Source organism: Syngnathus floridae, chromosome 11 (genome assembly GCF_059516105.1).
Source record: "Syngnathus floridae isolate MCC-2025c chromosome 11, RoL_Sflo_1.0, whole genome shotgun sequence".
NCBI lineage: Eukaryota > Metazoa > Chordata > Actinopteri > Syngnathiformes > Syngnathidae > Syngnathus > Syngnathus floridae.
The window spans coordinates 7,278,278-7,301,704 of NC_142423.1; the positions used below are offsets into that span (position 1 = coordinate 7,278,278).

Here is a 23,427-nt window from a genome sequence, read left to right on the forward strand (position 1 = left end):
ATTGGATAACGTATTAGGTACACCTGCACAATATAATGTGTCTTAAAAAGATGGTGATCAGTTTTGATTGACACAGTCATAAGGTTGCTAATTTAGCAGAGTTTAATTATATATTTCAACTCAAGTTGAGCCAAAGAATTTTATTTTGAAGGCTTCCTGTCAGCAAGGTCAAAGAATCTTTATCATTTGTCTGAATGAAAACATCGAAAACCGGTTATAAAAATGAGATAAGCAGCAAAAAAACTCATTAAAAAAGACTATAATAAAATTAAAAAATCCAATTTAGTTTTTTTGCTCATATCTCTTTGGCAGCAGCTCTGAAAACTCCTAAAGTCTGGGATTGCTGAAATAAACAGATGCTTTGAAAACTGAACTTACCTTGTGGTTCCGCACTCGGCTCTTTCCCCTGAGGAAAAGACACACAAGAGGGAAATGTTTTATATTAGTGCTGGAAGTGAATATATTAAACAGAATGCAGTGTCCACTCTGAGAAGGACAAATGGCGCCCCAAAAGCGCCATCGGGTGAACAATGCTATTTAGCGATAGACGATAAAGCCTCGGGGGACCTGGAGTATATGACGAGAGGGAGGGCCGGTGAGGGGGGGATGCGGGGGTCCACCAGCAGTGACACTGAACAATGACTGTGCCGCTTCATTGAGCCTTTTGTTGTAGTAAAAGATGTTTTTCTTATTTATTGCTGTTTCTTTCTCCCCCAAAACATTGCTGTAGTTCACAATAACACTCAGCGTTAACAAACTTGTAAATATTGAGCTCTTATTAAAACAAAATGTTATAAAAGAACCGAAGTGACCAAGTGGGTTCTCTTAAACTGAGCTGCAAGGGAGTCCATGTGCAATAAAAGCAACAATGGCACCAAAGTACTTCAACATTTTCTTTTCACACCAAGCCACAATGGATAATCACAGCGAGAGCTTCGCCACTTCACCATACATCATTGTGGCATATGGGGCCAAATAAACAGCAAGTTTCCCACACATCATTCCACTGACTGATTACCATGTTTATCTCTGGTTGACCAACCGCACAATTGTACATTTCAAAGATGAGTCTGCTTCAAACCGAGACTGAGGGCTTATGGTATTATTTTCCCAAAGGCTGAATTTTATATTGGCTCTCATTGTAGTGTCCAATAAAAATGTCCACTGAGTGTGCAAATTGTACAATAAAAATATTGTGGACCTTTTATGTAGCATTTAGTATCAAATGCATGACATGATGTTTTCATTACGCGCCGTGTGGCACGCAGTTTCATCTTGTACCGTTTGACATGCTCACACGCAACCCCACAGATGCGACAGTTTGGACAAGAAGCGGCGAGCTAATGAGCACAGCGCAGTGCTGATTGATCATCTGAATAATTAAACTCAGGCGGTACCTGGAGACGCCATATGCCGCGTTCACGTGCTCTCTGCTGCCCCCGCCCGCCGCAAAGGTAAACAAATCTACCCAAAGATGGATGAGAGCGGCTGTATAATGTGAGGTTGTTTGCACTGAAGCTCAAAAAGCAGAAAGACTGAATATGTTATCAAGTCAGTCGATGTATCCTCAGCTGTCTGCTGTGCTGGTCTATTAGGAAAGCTCCTGATGCAGGAGCAGCTGCAGAGATGAAGATGGACTTTGTGATTGATTGGCTGTAAAATGTTCACGGTTGAGGTGATCAGGGTACCCATGGGAGCAGGGGGGGATCGCTTTGTCATTTTTTTTCTAATCCCTTTGTGGGCTTAACTAGCAGCAAAAAGGGAATTCCAGTAAGCACCATAGGGATAGTGAGGAGTCACGTTTACAAGATCTTACCTTCGCCAAGGGTCTGCTTCAGTAAGTCATGCTTGGCCTGCAGTTTAATGATGAGATTACTGCCATTCAGGTACTCCTTGAATTTCTAAAAAAAGAGATTAAGATAATAATGAGCGATTGGCTCCTCTAATCCCGCATCATGGAAATTCTAATCGAACCGCTATACAATTGAAATTTGATGTCACGGCGAGCATTAAACGGACTCACTGAGAGGTAGAACATTTCAGTCTCCTGTTGGTTGGATCTTCTCTTTGCTACATTCATCTTGCTCATGTAGGACTCGGAAGCCAGGGACTTGATGGATTCAGTGGAGCGGCTATGTTGGAAGGCGTCTGACACGTCAAAATCTTCCACTGTCAGCATGTCCTGCAGAGTTTGCATGGTAGCGTCCAAGGTCTTTCTCACCTGCACCGAAAAAGCGAGCGTGGAAAGGGATGTCAAGTCAAACAACGCCTACTCTGGCTTTGAGGAGGAAAAAAAAAGCTTGACAATAATAAGTGACCTTATTTTCAAGGGCGAGCTAAAATATCATTTTCGTTGCGGTGAAATGAAAAGCAAGTCACATCCGAATAAAGGAGAAAAATTGAGGAGTACAAATGCATACATATTTTAGGAGCAAGGCATAGATTGATCAAGATCATTTGGAGTCATGGCACGCCCCATCCATTATTGCACAGAACAGAAAACATGGTGAGGGAGGAGAGGCACAGCAGTTGGCACAGGAACAGGGCTTATTATCACCTCCATTTGCACCTTTTGCGACTGACGCTTTTGATGAGAAAGCCCTCGCTTCATCAACATAACACACACTTTCAAACTGAAAAAAACACTGGCACAGTGACAAGTACTAAATAAATTCTCAGCTCCAGCCAGTGGGAGGTCAGTGCAGAGTAATTGCAATGAGAACAGATGGTGATGCGGCCCTGCTCTGTGGCTCCAGGGAATGGCAGACAGACCTTTCTCTGTCATGGGGGGAGAGGGGGGTGTCGTGAAGAGGGGGCTGTTGGACAGACACAAATCCCCCGTAAATCCTTACCTCCTCATTCTCAATCTTCAGTGTGGCCAAGCGAGACTGTAGCTGGTGGTAGCGCATCAAGAGCTCGGTCTGGACAGGTTGCTGGGCACTCACCTGGCACACCTAAAAAGGAACGTAAATATTCAGACGCAGATGGAAGTTAATGTCTTAAACTGGGCAGGATGGTTGGCAGTACAGAGCATAGGTGTCAAACCCAAGGACCGGGAGCCAGACACGGCCCGCCACATCATTTGATGTGGCCCGCGAAGACAAATTGTGCATCGACGTCTCGTGTCAATATTAAATTGTCTTTATTTCACAAAATAGAGGTATAGCTAGCAATTTTCATTACCATTCACCTTTTTAAAATATCGGAACAGTTTTTTCTTCTCTTATTTTAAAACTTACTATTCATCAGTTTGTTGTGTAGCCTATACTGTATATCATATATGCCTCAGAAGGAAACCATGATTAAGATATGGCCTGTGACAACAATTTGACACCTCTGGTAGAGCATGCTTGACCATATTTGGCACTGGTTGCTAAGCAACCAAGCAGGAGGTAGCCTGGTGCCCACTGGTTTGCACAGAACAGTATCGTCTCACCTCATCACCCATGTGTGGCAGGTACTCAAAGCGCATGGGAGGGCAGAACACCTGGTTATGCATATCCATGAGCTTGTGTTTATCGCTTCGAGAATCCAAGTTGTCCACTGCGTTCTCGATGACATCGAGTCCCTCGTGGCGAGACGTCTCCAGGTTGTACTCTGCCGACAAGTAGGTCCTAAAGGTCCGCGCCAAGCTAGCGTGGTATCCCAGATCGCAGCACTGTGAAGACATGTCATTGCGGTTCTCGTATATATACTTAGAAATGCAAATGATGCTGGAAGAGCTTGCAGGGAAAATCCCAAAATGTCATGTTCCATGTTGCGCTTCCAAGACAAGAGTTAGCCTAGTAGGTCACCAGGGATAATTACAGAGTTTTATCACACTCAGCGGTATGAAGTAACCCAATTAAGTAAAGGAATGTTTGGAGGGAGCAAGAAAGGGAGCTGGAGGCGACCGACAGTTGTGTGAATCACGACTCAAACGCTCTTTAGCGCTCGTTAGCACGAGGAAACTACAGCTTTACTTTGATGCGGCCTCAATAAGTCACCATATCCTTCTCAGTACGAGGAATGTTTTCACGGTAAGCTAAATATTCAGTCCAAATCTCTTGGCGTGCAGGACTGCTATGCACAGTAATATTTGTACATAAAATTCCTCATAAGGCTTTAAAGAGTTTGATTAAGAGTGTCAAAGGGAAGGGCAAGAAAATCAATCCATCGAGTTCATTGCCCAGTCAAATCCAACTTCAACTCTCATCTGAACCACGTAAACAAACATTGTTGCATACTTACGTCTATCATGTCGGCGACATCGTGGATGTAATATTTGGCCACCACTGCGTTTGTTGCTGCCAGGTTCAACAAATAGTCATTGCGGGCTTTGGTGCACTTCAGCTTATTCTCCGAGTATTTGGCTTGCCTCTAGAGTGGAGAGAACAGATGAAGAGAAAAACACATCAGTGGGTAAATCAAGCAGATGTGTGTACTGAGGCACCCTCCGAGAGGCAGAAAAGGTAGCCGGGTGTTTGGAAACACTCCAGGGAGGCTGCATCTACATTAGTCATGTGTTAAGCGGCGCAGGCAAGCTTGTGTTTAGTCATGAATGTGTTTCTCAGTACTCAGGAGACACCACAATGCTGACAAAAAAAAAGCTGTGACTTGAACAGCTGGTGTACTCAGAGGGGCTAACGCATCTAATGAGGGCCAATACAAGAGCTGCAGCGCACAATTTACATCTAGCAACCAATTATGAAGAGCAAACCGCCATTTGCGACGCAGCCACAAGCACGATATTAATGGTACTGTCCGGCCCTCCTGTGCCGAGTTTGCATGTTCTTCCCATGCTTGCAAGGGTTTTCTCCAGGTAATTGAGTTTCCTAAAAAAATGCCGATTAGGCAGATGGAAGACTGTAAATTGTGAGTGTGGGTGCTTGTTTGTCTATATGTGCCTAAGACTCCAAGGATGGGTAGGCATGGAACTGGCCCAATGCTTTTTTTGTACTGAATTAATAGAGCAGCTTCCTTTTTGACCGTGTGTGAAATGTTAAAGCCTCCCGGACGCAAATTTCAGGGGCGGCGTCGTTAGGTTGGTAGGCTACAAAGTGTGAGGCAGAGACAACATCAATAGCTTCCAAACGAGAGATGAGAGAGCTGGAAAGCTCATTGCTGCACTGCGTTATAAAAAGCGCACAATTCCCAAGCTAGCGCCATCCCGTGTAAATCAGAAACACTGTCATCTTTTCAGCCTTTTGATTTCCTGAACCTGATATATGAAAGGAATTTCATTCGCATGAGGAAATTCCAGAGGAAGCTCCTGAGTGAAAACTGTTGGAAGTAATCGTACTCTGCAGCAATAGAATGCGAGCTGAGCTTGCCTTTTAGCCTGCAGTCTCCTCAGAGAGTTTTTGACTGCACCAGCTTGCTGTCTCATATTTTTTATATACGAATATACAATTATATTCTATGTAATAAAAATAAAATTATATTCTGTACAATAAAATAAAGTTTTTTTTAAATAATTTTATGAATACACAATTATATTCTATGTAATAAAAAATAAAATTATATTCTATATAATAAAATAAAGTTTTGTTTTTTAAATAAGTTTTTACATTTTATTTGATTTTTTTATTCAATTTATTTGGTTGTTTTTGTTCACTATAATAACCTTGGTCTCGAGTCAAAATCCCTAGTAAATACCCACCTTCTCTTTCATTTTCTCGATCTTCCTACTAGAGCTGCGTCGGGACTGGCGGTCTTCGTGGCGCAGGAGGTTTACGTTGAGATCTCCTGACTTGCTGAACTGCTTCTCCTCTTGTTTTTCTGCCTCCTTCAGCTTGCTCTCCGCGCTGATGCTCTCCGTGTGGTACATGTGGTACGTCTTCATCACCTGTGGAGGATATGCCCAAGTTCAACAATGGCCGCCATCATCATCTCATTGACAGACTCAAGTACCGAGCTTTGGAGATGCTTCGAGGTAAATGTAGAGGCCATTTTTACTTCGTGTGCTTTTATATTTGAATAAAGAAGTCTGTTTTCAATGTTAGAATAGTTTGACTTGAAAATGGAACATCGCCCTTTTCCATTAGAATGAAAAGGCACGTAAAAACGAGCCCAGTCAGACTAATCGATGATTTACAGAAGAAAAGGAGCCTCTGAGAGATGTCCTCTTCCAAATTCTTCAGCTCTTTCCAAAGACCGCTTTGCTCTTTCACGGTGGCCTGGTGGATCATTTAGCTCAAAAGATATGGCAGTAGCACATGTCCCCCACACATGGAATATCTCAACAGATTACAGGAAGGCATATATATCCAAGCCATCCTCACATCCAGTCCCTCAATTTGCTTTAAAATCTATTTTTTTTCTTCTTCCCTCTCCAACAAAACAACTAGCAAGGTGACAAGAGAGGCGTGTGGTGGCAGAAGGCCTGAAAAATAACTGCGTTCTTGTTAAATGTAACCATATGCTTCTGCCTCCATCTTGTAAAGTGTCACCCAGATGCGAGTGGTGTTTTTAGATGTCTTAAAAGCATTTTTTTAAAACACCCCAGGATGTTGGACAGTCTACATAAACAGTGATTTATTTGTTTCCTCCACGTTTCCTGTAATCCACTAAATCATGTACGCTTAGCCACTACAAGTCCTTTCATCTCCTAAAAGAACTGCCTTTGGGTCAAAGCCTGTGGTAGAAATTATTTCCAATGTTGCCTTTGAAGAAGTTTTATTTCGTCCCATTGTCATGTGCGTTTACACAAAAGAAGGGGGGGACAACAGCAACAACAGAGGGACAAACAGCTAGAAGGTAAATATGAGAGGAAAATGTATCCAAGAAAAAAAATATCATTTTCAGAAAGACACAATGACGTGCAAATCTATTAAATGAATATAGAGGTTGGCTTAATTTGCATAATATTTACAAATGAAAACTATATGGATGTGAGTAATGCTGAAAAAAAAGTCAACATAGGCATGAATGACAGATTGAGGCAACGATTGGGAACAGCACAACTCTCCATCTGAGACTTTCAAAATCACTATTGCTATTCATAAGGACCAGCCAACAGACAGCAGGTGGTCCATCACAAAGATAAGAGCAGATTTATTGATCTCGCTGGCGATATTAGGTCTGTCTGCGTAACCGGAAATTAGCACCAGTTGAAGATTCTTCTGAGTCATATTGCTGAAAACATCAACAGGAGATTTTCCAGCCTTTGCACTTTCCTTATTTCAAGGCTTGGCAAACTGAGAATGTTTTTAGCTCACGGCCTTCTATGTCTGGATGAAGAGCCGGGGATTTCACTCTTTTCTTGGCTGCCAATGAAAACCGTTGGAAGGAAAAAAAATTACCATGTGTTACCAAGTGACTACAATTTTGATTGGGCTATTTGTGAGGAAAAGAAAATACTAACAATGTTGCAGTCAGGGAAATAAAATCATTCTTATTCAAATGATTTCCCACTAACTACATCAGAATCCAATCAGAGGTCATGACATTTGACCTTACAGCTAAATTCCGAGTATGTGTTTTGCTTTTTCTTTGGCATCAGACTCCCGGGTCAATGTCATGAAATGAAAACAAAGCAGCAGGAAGGATTGAAATAAAAGTGCATTGTCAAGAAAAAAAAAAGATGCACGTTGGGTAATTCATTTTTTTCTCCCTGCAAGCTCCCAATACAGCTGCATTTTGTAGATAAAAACAAAATGACTGCTATGTGACAGAATGACACATTTGGGTATGAATCCACACAGACAAACTGTGAACCTAAAAGCAAAAAATTACAGCGGCAAGAAAATATTGAACCACTTCATCACTTTTTTTTTACATCATCATCAATTTTAATTACTATCGGAAAAAACAATTAAAAGTTGATAAAACTAGGAAGGAAAAGAAGAAAGAACCCATCAAAAGGTTTGATGAGACAAGAGATGTTGTAACTTACAGTGTAGAGTTCATTGGTCACCTTCACCAGCTCCTCGTGCATCTGGATCCCGATATCCTTGCTCTGAAAGACGACAGCGTGACAAAAAAAATTAGCTTGTGTTTAAAAGGTATCTGTGTGTTGTCACGAGATAGGCATCATTTTCTGCCAGATGATTTCAGTCTATAGATGTTCCTAATATTGTGGTTGGTAAATATACTCCAGAGAAAAAAAGAAATCTGTGAATCTAGTCCAATGTTTAAAAGAAAGGGTGCATGGAGGGGGGGGGCGGTGAATTAATATGATTTGATTGTTTTTGCATTCAAACAACTGTCAAACTCGATGTGATAAATCCTTAAATTCCTGCAAGGGCTCAGGCAGCTGGTAAATAGCATCAGTGCGCATCAGTGGCTCTGAAGTGAGACAGACTGCAGCATGTACTGCAGACAGCGGCGGTTCTGACGTGGGGGGGGGGTGATGAACAAATATGATGCAACACTCTGTAAGAATTGGAATCAGTTTGGAACACTTAGCCCCTATATGTCATAGAAAAGAAATGCATCCATATTGCGCAATCATTCTTTGAATGCACGGTATGTGAAAAATAACAGACTTAGTAAGCGGAGTTGTTTTTCAAATGAAGGCTTTTCATTGGTCCGTGTTGGCACACACACAAACATGCACACTTTTTGATGTTTGGGTAAGACCTCAATCATCTCAGCTATGTGCTGACTAGATGCTGCTAACACTGAATGGGAGGCGACAAAATATTTGTCCAGGGGTGTCTGGCCCTCAGCATATTTCTACTTCTACAGTCCTACAGGGCTCCAAACTTCACCCAGAACTCGTGACACAAGACACACCAGCACAATATATTGAGATTTGATAATATTTACCTCGTAAATCCTTATGTACGGTTTTTGTGAAGTGACAAAATGATTGACTGACCTTCTTGAAGAGGCGAATGACGTCTTCACTGATCTGGGCCAAGCGCTGAATGACGTTGTTGATGTAGATGTCACTGAGGGTGGCGTGGTCACGACTCTCGCGCCTGGTCTGGTTCAGCACCAGGTACCAGCAGTTGACAGAGGACAGCAGGTGCTGGTCTTTCCTGGGAAACACACAATGCAGGGTGAGGATATTTGTGCTTTAAATTTGTAGGTCATATTTAATATGTCGAATTACGCAGAAGAGTTTAAACATTTAATCTCTTCCCTTTTTTTCCCCCTCTTCATTCATTCCATGGCTGCCTCATTGCCTACAGTAAGATCACTCCATCCAAATCATTCTACATGATAGACTCCAAACTACATTGCACTCTCAGCTGGTTAAATGTATAATGATGCATGGGCCTGATTTGCCGCATAATGACTTGGCGGCAAGGGGGCTTTCAAATCCAAAGAGCATTGCCTAGACGTATGCACACATTGAACGATATGCTTTTAAAGCCATTTTTATCTGTGAATTCATCAAACAAGCCACCCCAAAGAAGAAGAAACAGAGAAGGAAATGAGAGCAAAGCAGGACCAGAGTGCGGTGTTTTGGTGGTGGGTGGAGGGGGGGGGGGGAGTGGGGGGATTATGCTCTGCAGTCTCAGCAACATCAAAGAAGACCCTCTGGAGATGATGCTAATGCTAATCGCCTTTTATGAGGCTGATACTGAGCTACAAGTACTGGGAATCATAAAGTAACTCACATTATCATATTTAGCAAAATAATGTCAACTTTTGTCTGAGTTTCTTCTTCTACACTTCAGTCACTTGAAGAGCGCCACCTTGAGGATCCATACGGTACTGGCTCATAAAGGTATCTACAGTAAGTGGCTTTGGAATTCTTTGAGAAAAATTGTGAGGCTATATATTAACATTTAAATAACCATATTGGTATAAAATGTAGTCCAATACTTTCAAAAGGAATCGGGAGAAAATCATGATAAATATAAATAAAGTCATTTTAAAGATTTGAGGAATGCAACATTAATTGACACATTACTAATTACATCTTTCCTAGCAAAAGCGGATCTAAAGTAGCCCACTTTGTGATTCCCACTTGTGGGACAGCCTATTTCTACATGTTCATCATGAGTCCTTTTGGAGCACTCCCACTTGAGCTGTCTAGTAATTGCCTCAGTGGGCTACAGATGGGTCTTCTGTGCTGTTTGGAGACCAAGCACCTCTAAATTCTTATAATCCCTTTTTTTTTTAAATTTCACTTACACAAAATTGACAGCAACAAGAGGGCACAAGATGTTGTCTCCCGTGCCATCGCCCTCGTTTCACAGTAGCAGGAGGCCGCTAATTAGGCTTGTGCCTGACCCACATCTCTGGTAATATCCCAACCTCTTAATAGATGTTTTTTTTTTAGGTCTATCAGACATCAAAAGATTATCTTTTTACAATTCTTGTTCCAACTGGGCCTGTAACAAGGAAGTAGATGTTCTGTAGAGCGCAGCGGGTGGAGTCGATATCAAATGGCATCACGTCATGAGTATTTATACAGATATCATTAATATGGAGAAGCTTCTGTGCTTTTGTCAATTTTTCCTCTCTGACTAGCTCTGTAAGAAAAAAAAATGGAATACCGAGATTTAATTGGGGAGAGCAATTTGATTGGATGATAAACCAGCTACTGCAAGATGCCACCGTTGTGTACAACGAGCACGCTTCATGCTTGGATGGCATCGTCTTAATCACTCTGATGTGTCCCGGCCAGGAATCCCAGAAGGAAGCGTGTATCTATCAAAGCAAAGACTGTTTGCTGAATGCTCCTAATCCTCGACACACTGTCTGCCTGCCTGCTGCTTATCGACCAAAGAGCCCAGACAACAAGAGCCAAACTGTTTCAAAAGGAAAAAAATAAATAAATGGTACACGGGCACCATGCTGCACATTTTCCTTTTACCGGGTTTTTGCACATCACGCAGCAGTTTTGCTTGTTGAGGAAGACTGCCAATGTTTGCTAATGCGCAGCTACATGCCGGCAAGGGGCGGAGCTTTGGCAAAGAATTGCAAAAGTTGCAAAGTGTGAAGCAGCTCATCTATTGATGCGTGACGCGCTGACTTCCACCAGCTGCACTTTGAATTGGGACAATGGCGGCCTTTTGACTGCTGCCTGTAAACCAGACGTCAAGGATTAGTTTAACATCTGACCGTCAAAGCGCCACAAAGGAAGCATAAATTGAGAAGATTACAAAACCAAGTGGGACTAAAGCCATAGAAGTTAGTTGCCATAGCGACCATCTAGAGGGACAGTAACAGCCCTGATGCTTTCTGTAGATGGGCGGAGCCTTCCAAAAATTCCCAATCCCCAGAGTGCACGTTTGTCATTCAGCAGGAAAAAGAAATGTTCATAACATTTTAAAATGTCTATAAATTTTGCACTCACCTGCAGCTCGTTAAATTATGATTAAAAAAAATAAAAGCAGAGTGAGATGTGGAAACATTTTGCTTGTCAGCAGCAAGTCTGGAGAGAATTCAAACTGCTCAATGAGGCCTAACAGCTTAGCAAATGTCACACATTTAACAACCTACATTTAAATAATAGCCTGACAAATGTTCATTATTTTGTGACAAGCACACTTATGCCCCACTGGTTGCATAAAGCAATTAAAGATGAATTCTCATGCATTGCTACATTTTCCCTGAGACATCAGCTGGGGAAGAAGATTGAAATCATCATTAACAAATCATTTGGACACACACTCAAAAAGCATAACACACACACTGACACACTTAAACAATGCAATTTTGCATAGCCCCGTCTTATCTCTTCCATCTAAATGGACACTTATGACACTCAGCAGTGATTGTAGTTTAATGAGCTACATCATCGACTCCTGAAAGGTCATAGTTAAAGTCAAAACATGAACCCTTCAGAGATTTTTTTTTTTCTCAATGTGCCAAATGAGATTTACTAGAGGAGCACAATAGTGTTTGTTGGGTCAGTGTGTTGTAGTTGCAGTAGCTGTAAATCACATAAACATTCTGGACTGGAAAGGTGCCAGCTCCACTCATACTAAAGTCTGCTCTAGTCTCAAAATAATAACACAATATAGATGGTATAGATATGATCCACAAATGATTGATTTATTATGACTAATAAATTTTGTTCATCTTTCGATACCAGCGACACATAGTGACAAGCACAACAATTAAACACTCTTCCACTAGATAGCAGAAGGTGTATCCACCTTGCATACCATAGAAAAATATTTTTTGCATTCAACTGAACAGGGCCAGAATTGACTATTAACCCCACAAAACCACAATTAACTATCACATTATTAGTTCAACAAAACAATTTAGTATTCCGTTAGCTGGCTTTGCGCCAACAAAGTGTTTTTCTTCCAGTTCACCATCAACCTAATTACACCAAAATGAGAGGAAAGAAGCATAAAGGGCGTGTCACATCTGATTAATTGGATTTGTGATTGCCCTCCTGCCTGATCCAGGAGTGCACACAGCAATTTATTGTCTTTTTCTCTTTTTTTTTTGTGGCGTTCTGTGCTCAAGTCTTAATTATAGCCACCATTTAATTGCTATTAGCTGGAAGTGCGGTGACAGCACAATGCCTTGAAATGCGCGTGGAGGTGCTGCGAGGCCAACACACATGAGGAAATCTGACAAAAACAGTCGATTTTTCTTCTCATTTCATGGAATCACACTTTGTTGACAGGCTTTTTAGGGTGAGCTCTAATCCCAGTGGCATTGCGATAGATGAAAGGCATAATAATGGACGCGTAGGCCACAAATGTGGCAATGATCAGCTCTCGGCATCTTATGAAGATCAAAGTAATTATTTAGCATTTGATCAGATGGCTCCAATGTTATTCCTCACGCTGCTCTGAAACATCCACGATGTTCTCTGCACTCAATACTTTTTTCCGTTAAGCGACGATATTTGCATGCAATTTCTGTGTGAATTGCAATTTCTGGTTATTTTGCACAATTTAATTTTTTTTGCTGTTATTCTGTGGCACAGCGCAAAGGTTAAGCCAGTCAGTTTGCACCGGCAGCGTTGTGTCAACTGAGAGGAGATTCTCAAGATGCCAGAATGTAACCTGCCGCAACAGCTGGTTTCATTTATCCAGTCAAATGCTCGCCCCAGTTCATGCATTCAAATTCTACGCCAACTTCACAAATAAGGACTGCCAAGAATGCCCAAATAACATATTCAAGAAGAATCTAACAATATTCCCCTTGTGCTTTAGAACACATTAGTCATCCACAGTTTGAATGCACATGTCAAAAAGTAAGTTTTTTTCTCCACATATCACAAAGAGTGAAAAGACAAGCCAAGGTGATGTGATAATGATGTGCGTGTTATATAAAGTTACCATTTCTATTGAAATCAATCAATGAAGTCTTTTTTAAACAAAACCAATTAACATTAGCATCACTGCTTCAGAGGGATTGAATGCATTGAGACTTCATGACTCAGTTTATGTGACTCTACAGAGGAAGATTTATTCTTTTCTTTGACACACAGCAGTTTTCTTCTAAAATGCCTGACAAAAAAAAAAAAATTGTTTCTCAGGAAACATCACACTGACATTGATGGAGGTGCTCACATTCAAAACTCGTCAATATGACAACGTTCAAGTTGCCTTATTTCCTCCCGCTACGATCAGATGCAAGGAGTGAAATGACAGGTTGGTGCCGGTTTGGGGTGAGATCTGCTGCCAGAACTCAGCTGGGTTACTGCTCCAGATTTCAGAGCGAAGCACACCGACATGCCCTGAGGTGTTTGATTCTGGGAGCGGCAGAGGCTTAATTTCATGCCGTGCGTGAGTCGTGTGTCAATGTGTTGCTAGGGCTCCCTGTGAGAAGAGTTTGGTATGGATTTTCAATATGATCACGCCTACAACTACCTTCATCTTTTTATTTATAAGAATCCTTTGTAGAAACCTTGTTGTTCAATGTAGTTAAACTAAATTATTTTTGAAATGCAAAGAGCATGCAGAGAGATCCTGTTGCCAAACCTAAACGGCAATAAAATAAATGGAATGAGGACTACATTAGTGGCTAATAAATCATGTAGCCTAGCATATCATGTCATAGCAATCCCCTGGCACCATGCAAATAGGCCCCTGATCAGGTATTACATCACAGCAATCTGATTGAAGGTAGACTAAGTGTTATGATATGCCAGTGAGGGCAAATTCTCATTTCATTGCATCTAACTGGAATGAAACGACAGCATAAAACACTTATAATAACATATTTACTTTTTGCACCTAACTGTGACCCTAAAAGTACAAACCTAATAGAAAGTGGGTGAATAGAGTACAAGAAATCTCAAGAACTACCTGGACAATGTTATTAAACATTCTGTCTTAAAAAAGGCAGTGACAGAACTAGAGGGTGGACCTTGGGGGCACTGCCCTCCCTAAATATGCTTGGACCCCCTCCTTCCAGGTGCCAGACCAGATAATTGACTTTTTTTCAGGGATGTTTCCTAAATTTTCATCCATCCCAAAAGAAAAAAAATCTTATCTCCGCCAGTGAATAAAGTCAATACATCTCAGTTTTGACAAGAGTGTAATTCAATTTTGATTACTATGGTTGTCAGATAGACAACTACGATATTTAGTGCTTGACGGCACCAGTGTGAACGCTAGTCCCTCACAATTCGGCATCATTAAGGCACAATGGCATCAAATGGCATCGTCGGTGTGCTCTCTGTGCAGACGGCAAGCTGTTGTTATCTCGAATGAATGACATGATGATTTGATTGGGATGCTCTTTAGTACTTAGGCAAAAGCAATTGGCAACTTCTAATGTGGAGCATCTGTTACATATTTAGATGGAAAATGTGATTTGATACAACACGGAGTGAAAAGCTTTTTCCGGGCAATGTCAAGTGCTGAAGTGAAGCACAGTGAATGCGGTCTGTTTTTGCTGTCCACCCTTTGGTTCTTTAATGAGCCGTGACCTGCTTACAACGCCCCGGCGAGCTGACCTTTTAAAGATGTTGGTTATTATACCAGGTACTCCACTACAGCACATAAACATGATTTAATATTTTGTCTTCTGCACTGCATTCAAATAAGGCAGCACTATAAGTGCTGCAGTTCACAGGAGGAGGACAGGCCCACCAAGGACAAAGGTGAAAAGCCACGGCGGACTTACTTGAACTGCTGGTGTTCCCGAGAACTGCGGATTTTGGAGGAAAACCTCTCGGAGAGTTTGTCTAAACTGCGGGAGTATTCCAGTTCGATCTCTGCCTTGCGGCGGAAAAACTCCTGCAGGTCCTGCAGCAACTGGATGCGTGATTCCGATTGTTGCTCCAAGCATTTGAACTGTTCCACCAATTGGTTACGGATTTCTGTCCAAGAAAAACACAAAACATAAGAGTCATCTTGCGTCCTTTAGCTAATTTCAGTTCAGTTCCATTCTGTCAACTGAGCATATAAATGCCTTCGGCCTGGCTACTAATACTTCACATAGAAAGAAAACCAATAAATATATGAAATAGTCCTTTGAAATGACAAATTTAAAGACGGTGCTAATTACACTGTTTGCCTATAATGAACTGTAGAAGTAGGGCAACACTTCTAATTTTAAACCGTAATACAGGTTATAAAATATCCTCCCATGCATAATTGAAAATAAAAGAAAGCCTACTCATTTAACATGTGAGATGTAATGAGAAGCGTATGTGCTTGGTGGAGTAAAATTTCTCCTCAAGAGGAACCTGATGCTGCCCTGCAGGCAGGCTGCAGCTTCGTATGCCAGTGGGAACCCACCCGAGAAACCTGAACCCACTTTGCAGCCGCAATCACTGATCCCGTCCCAGAAAGGTCCATTTTGCAGAACGAAACCTCCTGTACTAAGAAGTAGATGGTCTTTTACTATCACATAAGCCATACTTATCATTTTTAAATAATGCTAATTTAATAAATTAAACAGAAAATACACCTCCATGGCAGTGGGATGCAATTTTTCTTTTAACATGAATATTACGAGTTTCTAAGTGGCAAGCAGAAGTGACCCACGTTGCTGAGGGTGTCATTTTGGTCAGCCAAGCCCTCCCGTGGATAAACGCAGGCTAGGAAGAAGCTTGTCATTTGAGGTGCAACAGTGAGGCTTCCCGCCTGTGATGTTCAGCTCGGAGCAGCCGGCTTCAACCCTGCGGTTAACCACCGTCCCAGCCCGCTTTTTAATGCGAGGGGGCCTCCCTTATCCCTTCACAACTTTGCAGTACTACATGAGACTCTCCGGGGATGCAACTTCACAGCTTCCCAGGAATGCCTCCTATTCCCACAAGTGATCTATTCCCTGCTTGGGTTTTATTCTCCAAAGAAGCCAAAGGGAAAATGTGACGGTGGTGAAGCCAGAAAACAAGCCACAACAAAAAAAAAAAAAAAAAAAGGGAACTCTGAACTACCAGCTGCAGCGCAACATTTAACACAACGTTGGAAAAATAGGTCACCCACACTAAAAAGTGTGTTAGAAATCCTGAGCCAGTGTGGAGAATGATTCCCAGATCTTCATTGGTTGCGGTTTCAACAAAGTGCCGAATGCTCGCTGCTTGTCCCTAAAGTGTGCTTTGCAATAATGATGGCAGCACTTCAGCTTAAACTAAAACACCCAAGAGGGAGGAGGAGTCGACATCATTTCTAAATTTGTTTAAATAACATATCAATATAGATGGAGAGGACCCTATTAAATGTACCTAAAGCTTCTCTGGGGAAAGAAAAATCAAAGTTGCTAATTCATCAATTCATAATTTAGTTGACGATTAATGATTTCAGTATTCAAAAGGAGGCCTCATTGAATTTGCACAAACATTCGAAGTTGTTGATTAAGCTGCCTGCTATGTGGCTTGCTGTGTTTCTGTTTTGAGATGGAGCCATCTGCTATCTGTTTGGTGGCAAAAGAGGGGAGGGAGGATAGAAGGAGACTGGTGAGGTTGAAAGTTGCCTGAACTGTGCTGTAGATCAGGAAAAAAAAATCGTCCATCTATTTATTTGATCATAGAATATATTTTTATTTGATAACCTGCCCCCTTTTTGTCCAACACCTGCTCCACAACAATGTTTCCTTGAAAGGAGGAAATGGCGGACACTGGTCTCCTCATAGAACAGGAAGACCTTTGGAAACAAAGGCAGGATGTATCAACTCCATGACCCTTGACTTTCAAGGACGAGAATCTTGTATTGGCAGCTGCATCAGTGTCGTGGTGGCCTTTGAATTGTTTTGCTTTTCTTCTCGCGGATGTCAGAAGAAATGATAAAACGCTCAAGTGATCTGCTTATCATCATAAAACCAATGAAGGTAGTTCAGTGGCAATGAAGTGATAGATTTTTAGTGTGACAATAAGATACTGTCAAATGTCAAGAACAAAATCACAATCCAGAGCTTTGATGATTAATAGATAGCGCGCGCAGCATCATTCAACAATGCTTTGTACTGAGGGAAGCAAAACGAAAGTGCTGCATTTTTAATCACTGATGAGTTAATTGGACATGACTTGAACGAAACACAAAGTTACCTCACTACAAAGATTTATTTTAATAATTTGAGTTTGAAACAAAAGCCTACCAATAAGAGTTTTAGTAAAGTGAACACCAACTCAATGAGTTTGTTTGTTTTCCTTCACCTCCAACGCAATTTCACTCTACCACTCCCCGACTTATAAACTTATTTTATGGCAGTCAATAATGGCGGGGTGTGTAATTAAACATAGCCTGCTCACACTACGAAGGTGTTACGAAGGTGACACTTTGAACTGGAAGTCAATAATTCAATTTCCATGATTTCAAAAAAAGTGAAAAAAGACTAAATTATTCTACGGAAAGACTTCAGAAATACGCATACACATAAGAGACAAGCAACCCTAAGCCAAATTCACCATTTTAATCCTCAACTCAGCACTGCGGTTTCTGAGCTTTACACTGCAGTGTAAAATTCACATGAAAAAGACGGCACATATGCAAGAGCAACCTTTAATTCACTTTCTGCACCTCTTCTAACCAATCTGACAATACGAGTCTTTGAGCTAATCCTCTACTTCTCTGGTCTGTTTTTAATCCCACCATGATAAAAGCAATGTTGGATTGACAAAGGGCTGCACATTGACATGTCACTCCTTCATTAGCTGCCGAACGTGCTCTCGAAGATAAAACCGGCCGAGAGCAAATCAATGGGCGGCAAGAGGTGAGCATGTCAGCTAATCTTTGGCCTTTCCTCATTAGCGGATGCGTGATGAACTTATTGGCCTTAAAGTATTGCAGTATTGCCTTTAATTGTATGGCTTTTTGGTGCAAGGGCAGAAGAATCCGCCTCGATTTTCCACCCGGGCTGCTTCACATTGATTTTTTCTCGTCGGAAACGTCAGCGCGTTAGCACGTTACATGAGCCCGATGCTTCAGGGAACCTCGTGTGTGAGCCAAAACCCGGAACACGCCCCGAAGCTGTCCATCACCGCTGTATCCAGGATGTAGCTCAGCGGGGCCAGGCAACATGTCGTCATGGTAACGTGGGTGTGCACCAGTCCCCTCGGGAGCATTTTATTGGAGAAGAGATGGTGTGTCTTACAAGGAGCGGTGGCAGCATCGCATGAAAAGTCACATGTGAGGGAAAGGTGAGTCGAAATGTGGAAACAGAAAAGAAAAAAATCATCTACTTCTCTTTCAACACCAAAAGCAGAAGAAAATTACATATTGATGGAAATTTTAAATGATTTTTGAAAAGGAACAACTAAAAATGTGAATATGGTGAAGCCTTCCTAGTGCAAGTTTGTATGTCAAAGCATCTAGTTAACTTTAATAGGCTGTGGATACCATCTCAAGCAACTCGATTACAGTAGCTAATTACCGACCGTAATTAGCAGGTAGTTAATTAACAGGCCATTTCATTAATCATCACCAGCACTCAAAATCTGCTCTTGTTGACTAAAACCATAATAAAAAATACAAAAAAACACACACACGCAACAATCTACCTTATTTACTGGAATTCAAACCGTAACGTATATTTTTCAATATGCTCTGGCATTTAACAGCTTCAATAAAACGATTTATAGACTTCTGGCACTTTATTTGTTGCAGCTTGATCAATTGTCCATAAAATGTCCCATTCGAGAACAAAAGCAAGCTGACTAGTTACAACTTAGTTGTAAACTAACATAATTGAATCTAAGCATCGCCTTCAGTGAGAAGCAATGTTGTCGACTCCTGGCAGAAATGTGACGACAAAAAGAAAGAAAGAAAAAAAAAAATCAGCAGACAAGCACTCTCGAGGCTTCAAGACAAGTCGATGGAATTCAGCTTTGTAGACTTGTATTGACCTGTCCTGTGTCAAACTTGGGTGTGTGCAGCATTTGACTCTGGATATAAAAGCATGGCCTGAGGGATGTTCAAGTATTCCTTCAATTTGTAATTTTTTTTAACATATTGGGACTATATTTATCTGTCAAAGTGCTGCTTATTGTTACCACATAGTTTATAATAAATCAGCAGTTGAACAGAATCGTGAAAAGGACTGTGCCCAATTTATGATAAATCACTGCACTTGAATGTTTTGTAATATGTGCTAAGACACCAAAATAATAGACTGACATTAGTAGAAGATTTTTTTCCCCATCAATGAATACTATCAGAATACTGTCATGCCTAAACAGGCACAGCATATTGTCCGCCCTCTTTGTTGAGTGTGTCAAGGCAAGAGTTGCCATTATTTAGGAGAGCATTGCCGAAGGGGTCAAAGCACATGAATATATATTGGGCAGATTCGTTTTGAAACTGTGATGCCACAACAGTCATAATGTTGAAGGAATAAAACAGTTCTTCAGGCAGTGCTCAATGAATTAGTTCAACATAAACAAGTGAAAGTGTGATCACGAACCGACTGGCACCCAAAAATAGAAAGCGATTGAAACCACTTGCCGTTTTTTTTCTACTTTATGAATGCTGGCACACAGATGCAAAGATGATTGAGACCGTGTGAATAGCAAATCTTTGTCGTTCACTGAAAAGGCTGACTATGTGTGGGACAAACATCCAGTTAAATAGCGGCAGCTGCCTTCGTCACACTGAACGCCACAACCGACTGAATGTGACTGAATTATTGCACATTATTCACGGTTATAAAACTAGATTTAATGAGTGGCCAATTGTCAGCATCTGCAATTTAAATTTTTAATTTCAGTGGAATGGATTTCATGTTTTGAATTAATATTTAACTATTTGATATGTCATTTATATCTGTGGCTAAGAAGCCAGGTGTGGAGAGTCTCTGTTGTTGAAATGCACAAGTGCAGCCAGTGAATGGAGCTACAATGATCAATTATTTTGTGTTTCCAGTTGAATTGCTGAGCAGGCTAAGCAACTCTGGGTGAACTCCAAAACTTTTTTTGACCCCCCCAAAAAAAACAATCTGGTCCACCACAGAACTATTTTGCTTGCATGTTTGCTAGCTGTTTGGCTAGAGTCCACAAAAGTACGTAAATCAGCTGCTCAGTAACAGCAACACACCTAAGGTGACATGTCTGCATGCTGTCAGCAAAGTGACCACAGGCTGTCCCCTCTTTGTTAACACAGTAAACTGTGAGCATTTTTATCGGACTCATTAAATCCTCTGATCAGCATCATTGCATGCGCAAGGTTAATCTCCCAGCAAAACATTAAAACGCAATAATGGGCCAGAGTGCTGCTGTTCTATGAACTGCAAACGGAGGCGATAAACCTCGCCCCCCAAAAATGTGTTTAATATCCCGACAGGCTTTATAATGGCTTTGCTTTGACGACTTAAGGATTCCTAAAGGTGCCACCAAATAATTCCTCTGCCGTTTGTGGAGACGAAGCAGAAAAAATGTCACACAGAACTGTAAAAGTGTCAAAACATACTTCCTTGTCAGAAACACCTCGTGTGTGTGTCTGTGTGTGTATGCGTGCGTGCGTAAACTACAGCACCTTTCACGTTTTACATCAGAGAAGCTGTCTGACTTCAAAATCAAAACATGCAAAGTAACTTGCAATCTAATGTAGTTTTAAATTTGATTAAAAAGCTTTTTAAAAAATAAATAAAAGAAGAGAGACACTAGTCCCAGAGGTATAGTGTGCCAGGAAACCTGAGTGGAGCCAAATTGGACTCCACTCTAATCAAGCAAATGAATGATGGATACAAAAAAAAAAAAAAAAACTGCCAGAAAAAGACAGATAACCGCTGACCTCAAGTGAAATACTCTACAATAAAGATGTCCTGGCGCAACTACTTCGAGGTCAAAATAATTAACCCAACCTTGAGCAAATGTAATGCGCAAACTTAAAGAAACAAGCTAGTTTTTTTTTTGTGTGTGTGTATGTTCCATGTGTGAACCCTAACAATGACATCATCCATTTGATCCTTATTAATTTTAAGGCTAATTTTGAAAAATTGTAACAAGCGACCTTGAATTTGACACCAGTAAATCAGAGGAAGTGTGTGCAGCTTAAGAGCTAAAATTTAAGTGAGCAGAGCGCTACAGTGCTACAAGCACACACAATTCCAAACCAGTCACAGTAAACTCGCCTCGCCATTGACATGGAAATGAAAGCTTGAATGGCTTGAATAAAGCCAAGGAGGTTTTGACTCTATCATTTTGTTACACTTACACTATGACGTTCACTTCATGGTGTTCACTTCTACACATTTTTTCTTTGTTCATACCGCTCATGTATTCGGCCTCATACATTATAAAGCAAGCTTGTGATCTTGGAATGACCCAATCAATGACACTCTGATGACAAGGGCCCCTTCTGCCATGTCCACATGAACCATTAAGCCATAAGTCACAATACGACAGGTGCAATTTCCAATGTGAATTTCATTAGTGTTCACTCGCTGGTTGGTTCATCTCAAACGTGGTCATTGTTGTGAGGAGGTGGAGAGCCCTCCATGTCTGCAGTCCATGTAAAGCACGAGCGGTGAATGACAAATTATCCATAAATTAAAATCCCCCCATGCCGCTCGAGGACCCTGGCTAATGCAAACCGGGCCAAACCGGGTTTGGCATTAAAACAAAAGCGATACATCCAAAGCGTGGTGGTCTCTGAGCTGAATTATTGATGCGTGGATGATCAAAACTGGCCTCGGGTCAAGCAGTGAAGGGGAAAATAAGATGGATATTGACATGGTGGTGCTTTCTGAAAGAAAATACCCAAGCTCATGCTATGAGATGCTAAAGCTTGACCTGAGGGATGATGAGCAAAAGCCCCTGAGCTGGAACATAAATGGAACCATTGGGTTTTAGTCAAGAGACTAAAATTGAAATTGCATCCAAGCACCACTTGGGGAAAAGCTGGCTCAAGATCACTTCATTCAGAATCATTTCCTACACAAAGTCTCCGCAAAATAGTATAATTCATTTTCGGACCCCTTGAAGGGGCTAAACCACGATGGTGGTAGGGTGGAGACAAACCCCAATACATTGATTGGACCACAACGGGAACAGATTGGGAAGATCCAAAAAGTACTGTGGAATGTGATCTTGGAAATTTGGCAGGATTCAGGACTAAATTAGGTCAAGGAAATGGTGTCTTATGAAAATATTTAATTTTTGCTTAGAGACGCTAGATTTCAGAAGACTCCAACCTAAATCGTCATTACAACACTACACAAACAGCAATGCCCCCTAACCCTAACCCTAAAAAAAAGCCCTTTGGTAGTTTCTTTGAAATGCATGAGGAGTTATGAAATCCGTGTCCTCCAAAAATATGGACATATTCAATGTTTCATCGAGAGTGCCGGAATGGGAATTTTTCTGCATCAATATTTAAGATATTCTTATTCTTATAATATTTAAGTCTTCTGTACTCTGGTTCAAAAAAAGATTCATGCACATATTTTGTCCAAAAAACAAATCTTTGTCATATATCTATCTATGTTCACTCCTTTGCTCCCCCAGTAGTTGTGATGAAAAATTGTGGCCCCTTCCAAATTGCCCATCCCTGCAGGTCTATATATTGTAGCGCAGTATTATTTTTCAGCACATCTAATGAGACTATAAATATAAAGTGCTATCATGCAAACATAAATATAGAGAGTGAGATTGCAGGTGTCTAAAATTGTTTCCATCCATGTTGGCAATGCAATGTAATAAACACCTTTGATCACACTTGTGCACCTGTTAGTGTCTAACACAAGTTGTGCCATCAGAATTAATCAGATGACTTATGAATGAGCTCACAAGGATAAAGCAGCACATGTCAATGAACAAGTCCAAACGTGAACAGAGTTGGGTTATTTCGTGGCCCACCCAAACCCATTCAGAGCTCTAATGATATAAAATCTGAGTCACATTTCAGTCACTATTTACAATCATTGACTCAACATTGCCTAAATCAGAGCTGGAAGCCAAATAGAGGCCCCAAGATGTGGTGAAGAAGGTGCAGCCATGTAGCCACCCTGCTCGTTTCAACACGGGGATTATTTTACCCGGCAACACGAGCGTGCAGAGGCAGGATCCTAACCACATCGTCATCATACACCACAAAAATCCAAATGCCTGTGTATGAATACATGAGAACATGCATATGCACGAGAGGAACATTTTAGATTTTGGGGTGTGATGGCATTGCCACTGCTTTG

At 41.2% G+C, this 23,427-nt stretch overlaps 1 protein-coding gene across 2 annotated transcripts in view; it reads right to left on the reverse strand.

The window, feature by feature from the left end:
- The window catches only part of srgap3 (SLIT-ROBO Rho GTPase activating protein 3), a 32,419-nt gene that overhangs the window by 8,403 nt on the left and 589 nt on the right, over window positions 1-23,427 (reverse strand). For both annotated transcript variants that reach the window (XM_088389602.1, XM_088389601.1), the window contains exons 2-11: window positions 14,986-15,181; window positions 8,804-8,966; window positions 7,877-7,939; window positions 5,642-5,827; window positions 4,231-4,359; window positions 3,437-3,658; window positions 2,853-2,954; window positions 2,024-2,221; window positions 1,817-1,901; window positions 379-406 (exon numbers count right to left, since the gene is read on the reverse strand). In XM_088389602.1, the coding sequence (XP_088245728.1) occupies window positions 379-406; window positions 1,817-1,901; window positions 2,024-2,221; window positions 2,853-2,954; window positions 3,437-3,658; window positions 4,231-4,359; window positions 5,642-5,827; window positions 7,877-7,939; window positions 8,804-8,966; window positions 14,986-15,181 (1,372 nt within the window). The remainder of the gene's footprint in view (window positions 1-378; window positions 407-1,816; window positions 1,902-2,023; window positions 2,222-2,852; window positions 2,955-3,436; window positions 3,659-4,230; window positions 4,360-5,641; window positions 5,828-7,876; window positions 7,940-8,803; window positions 8,967-14,985; window positions 15,182-23,427) is intronic.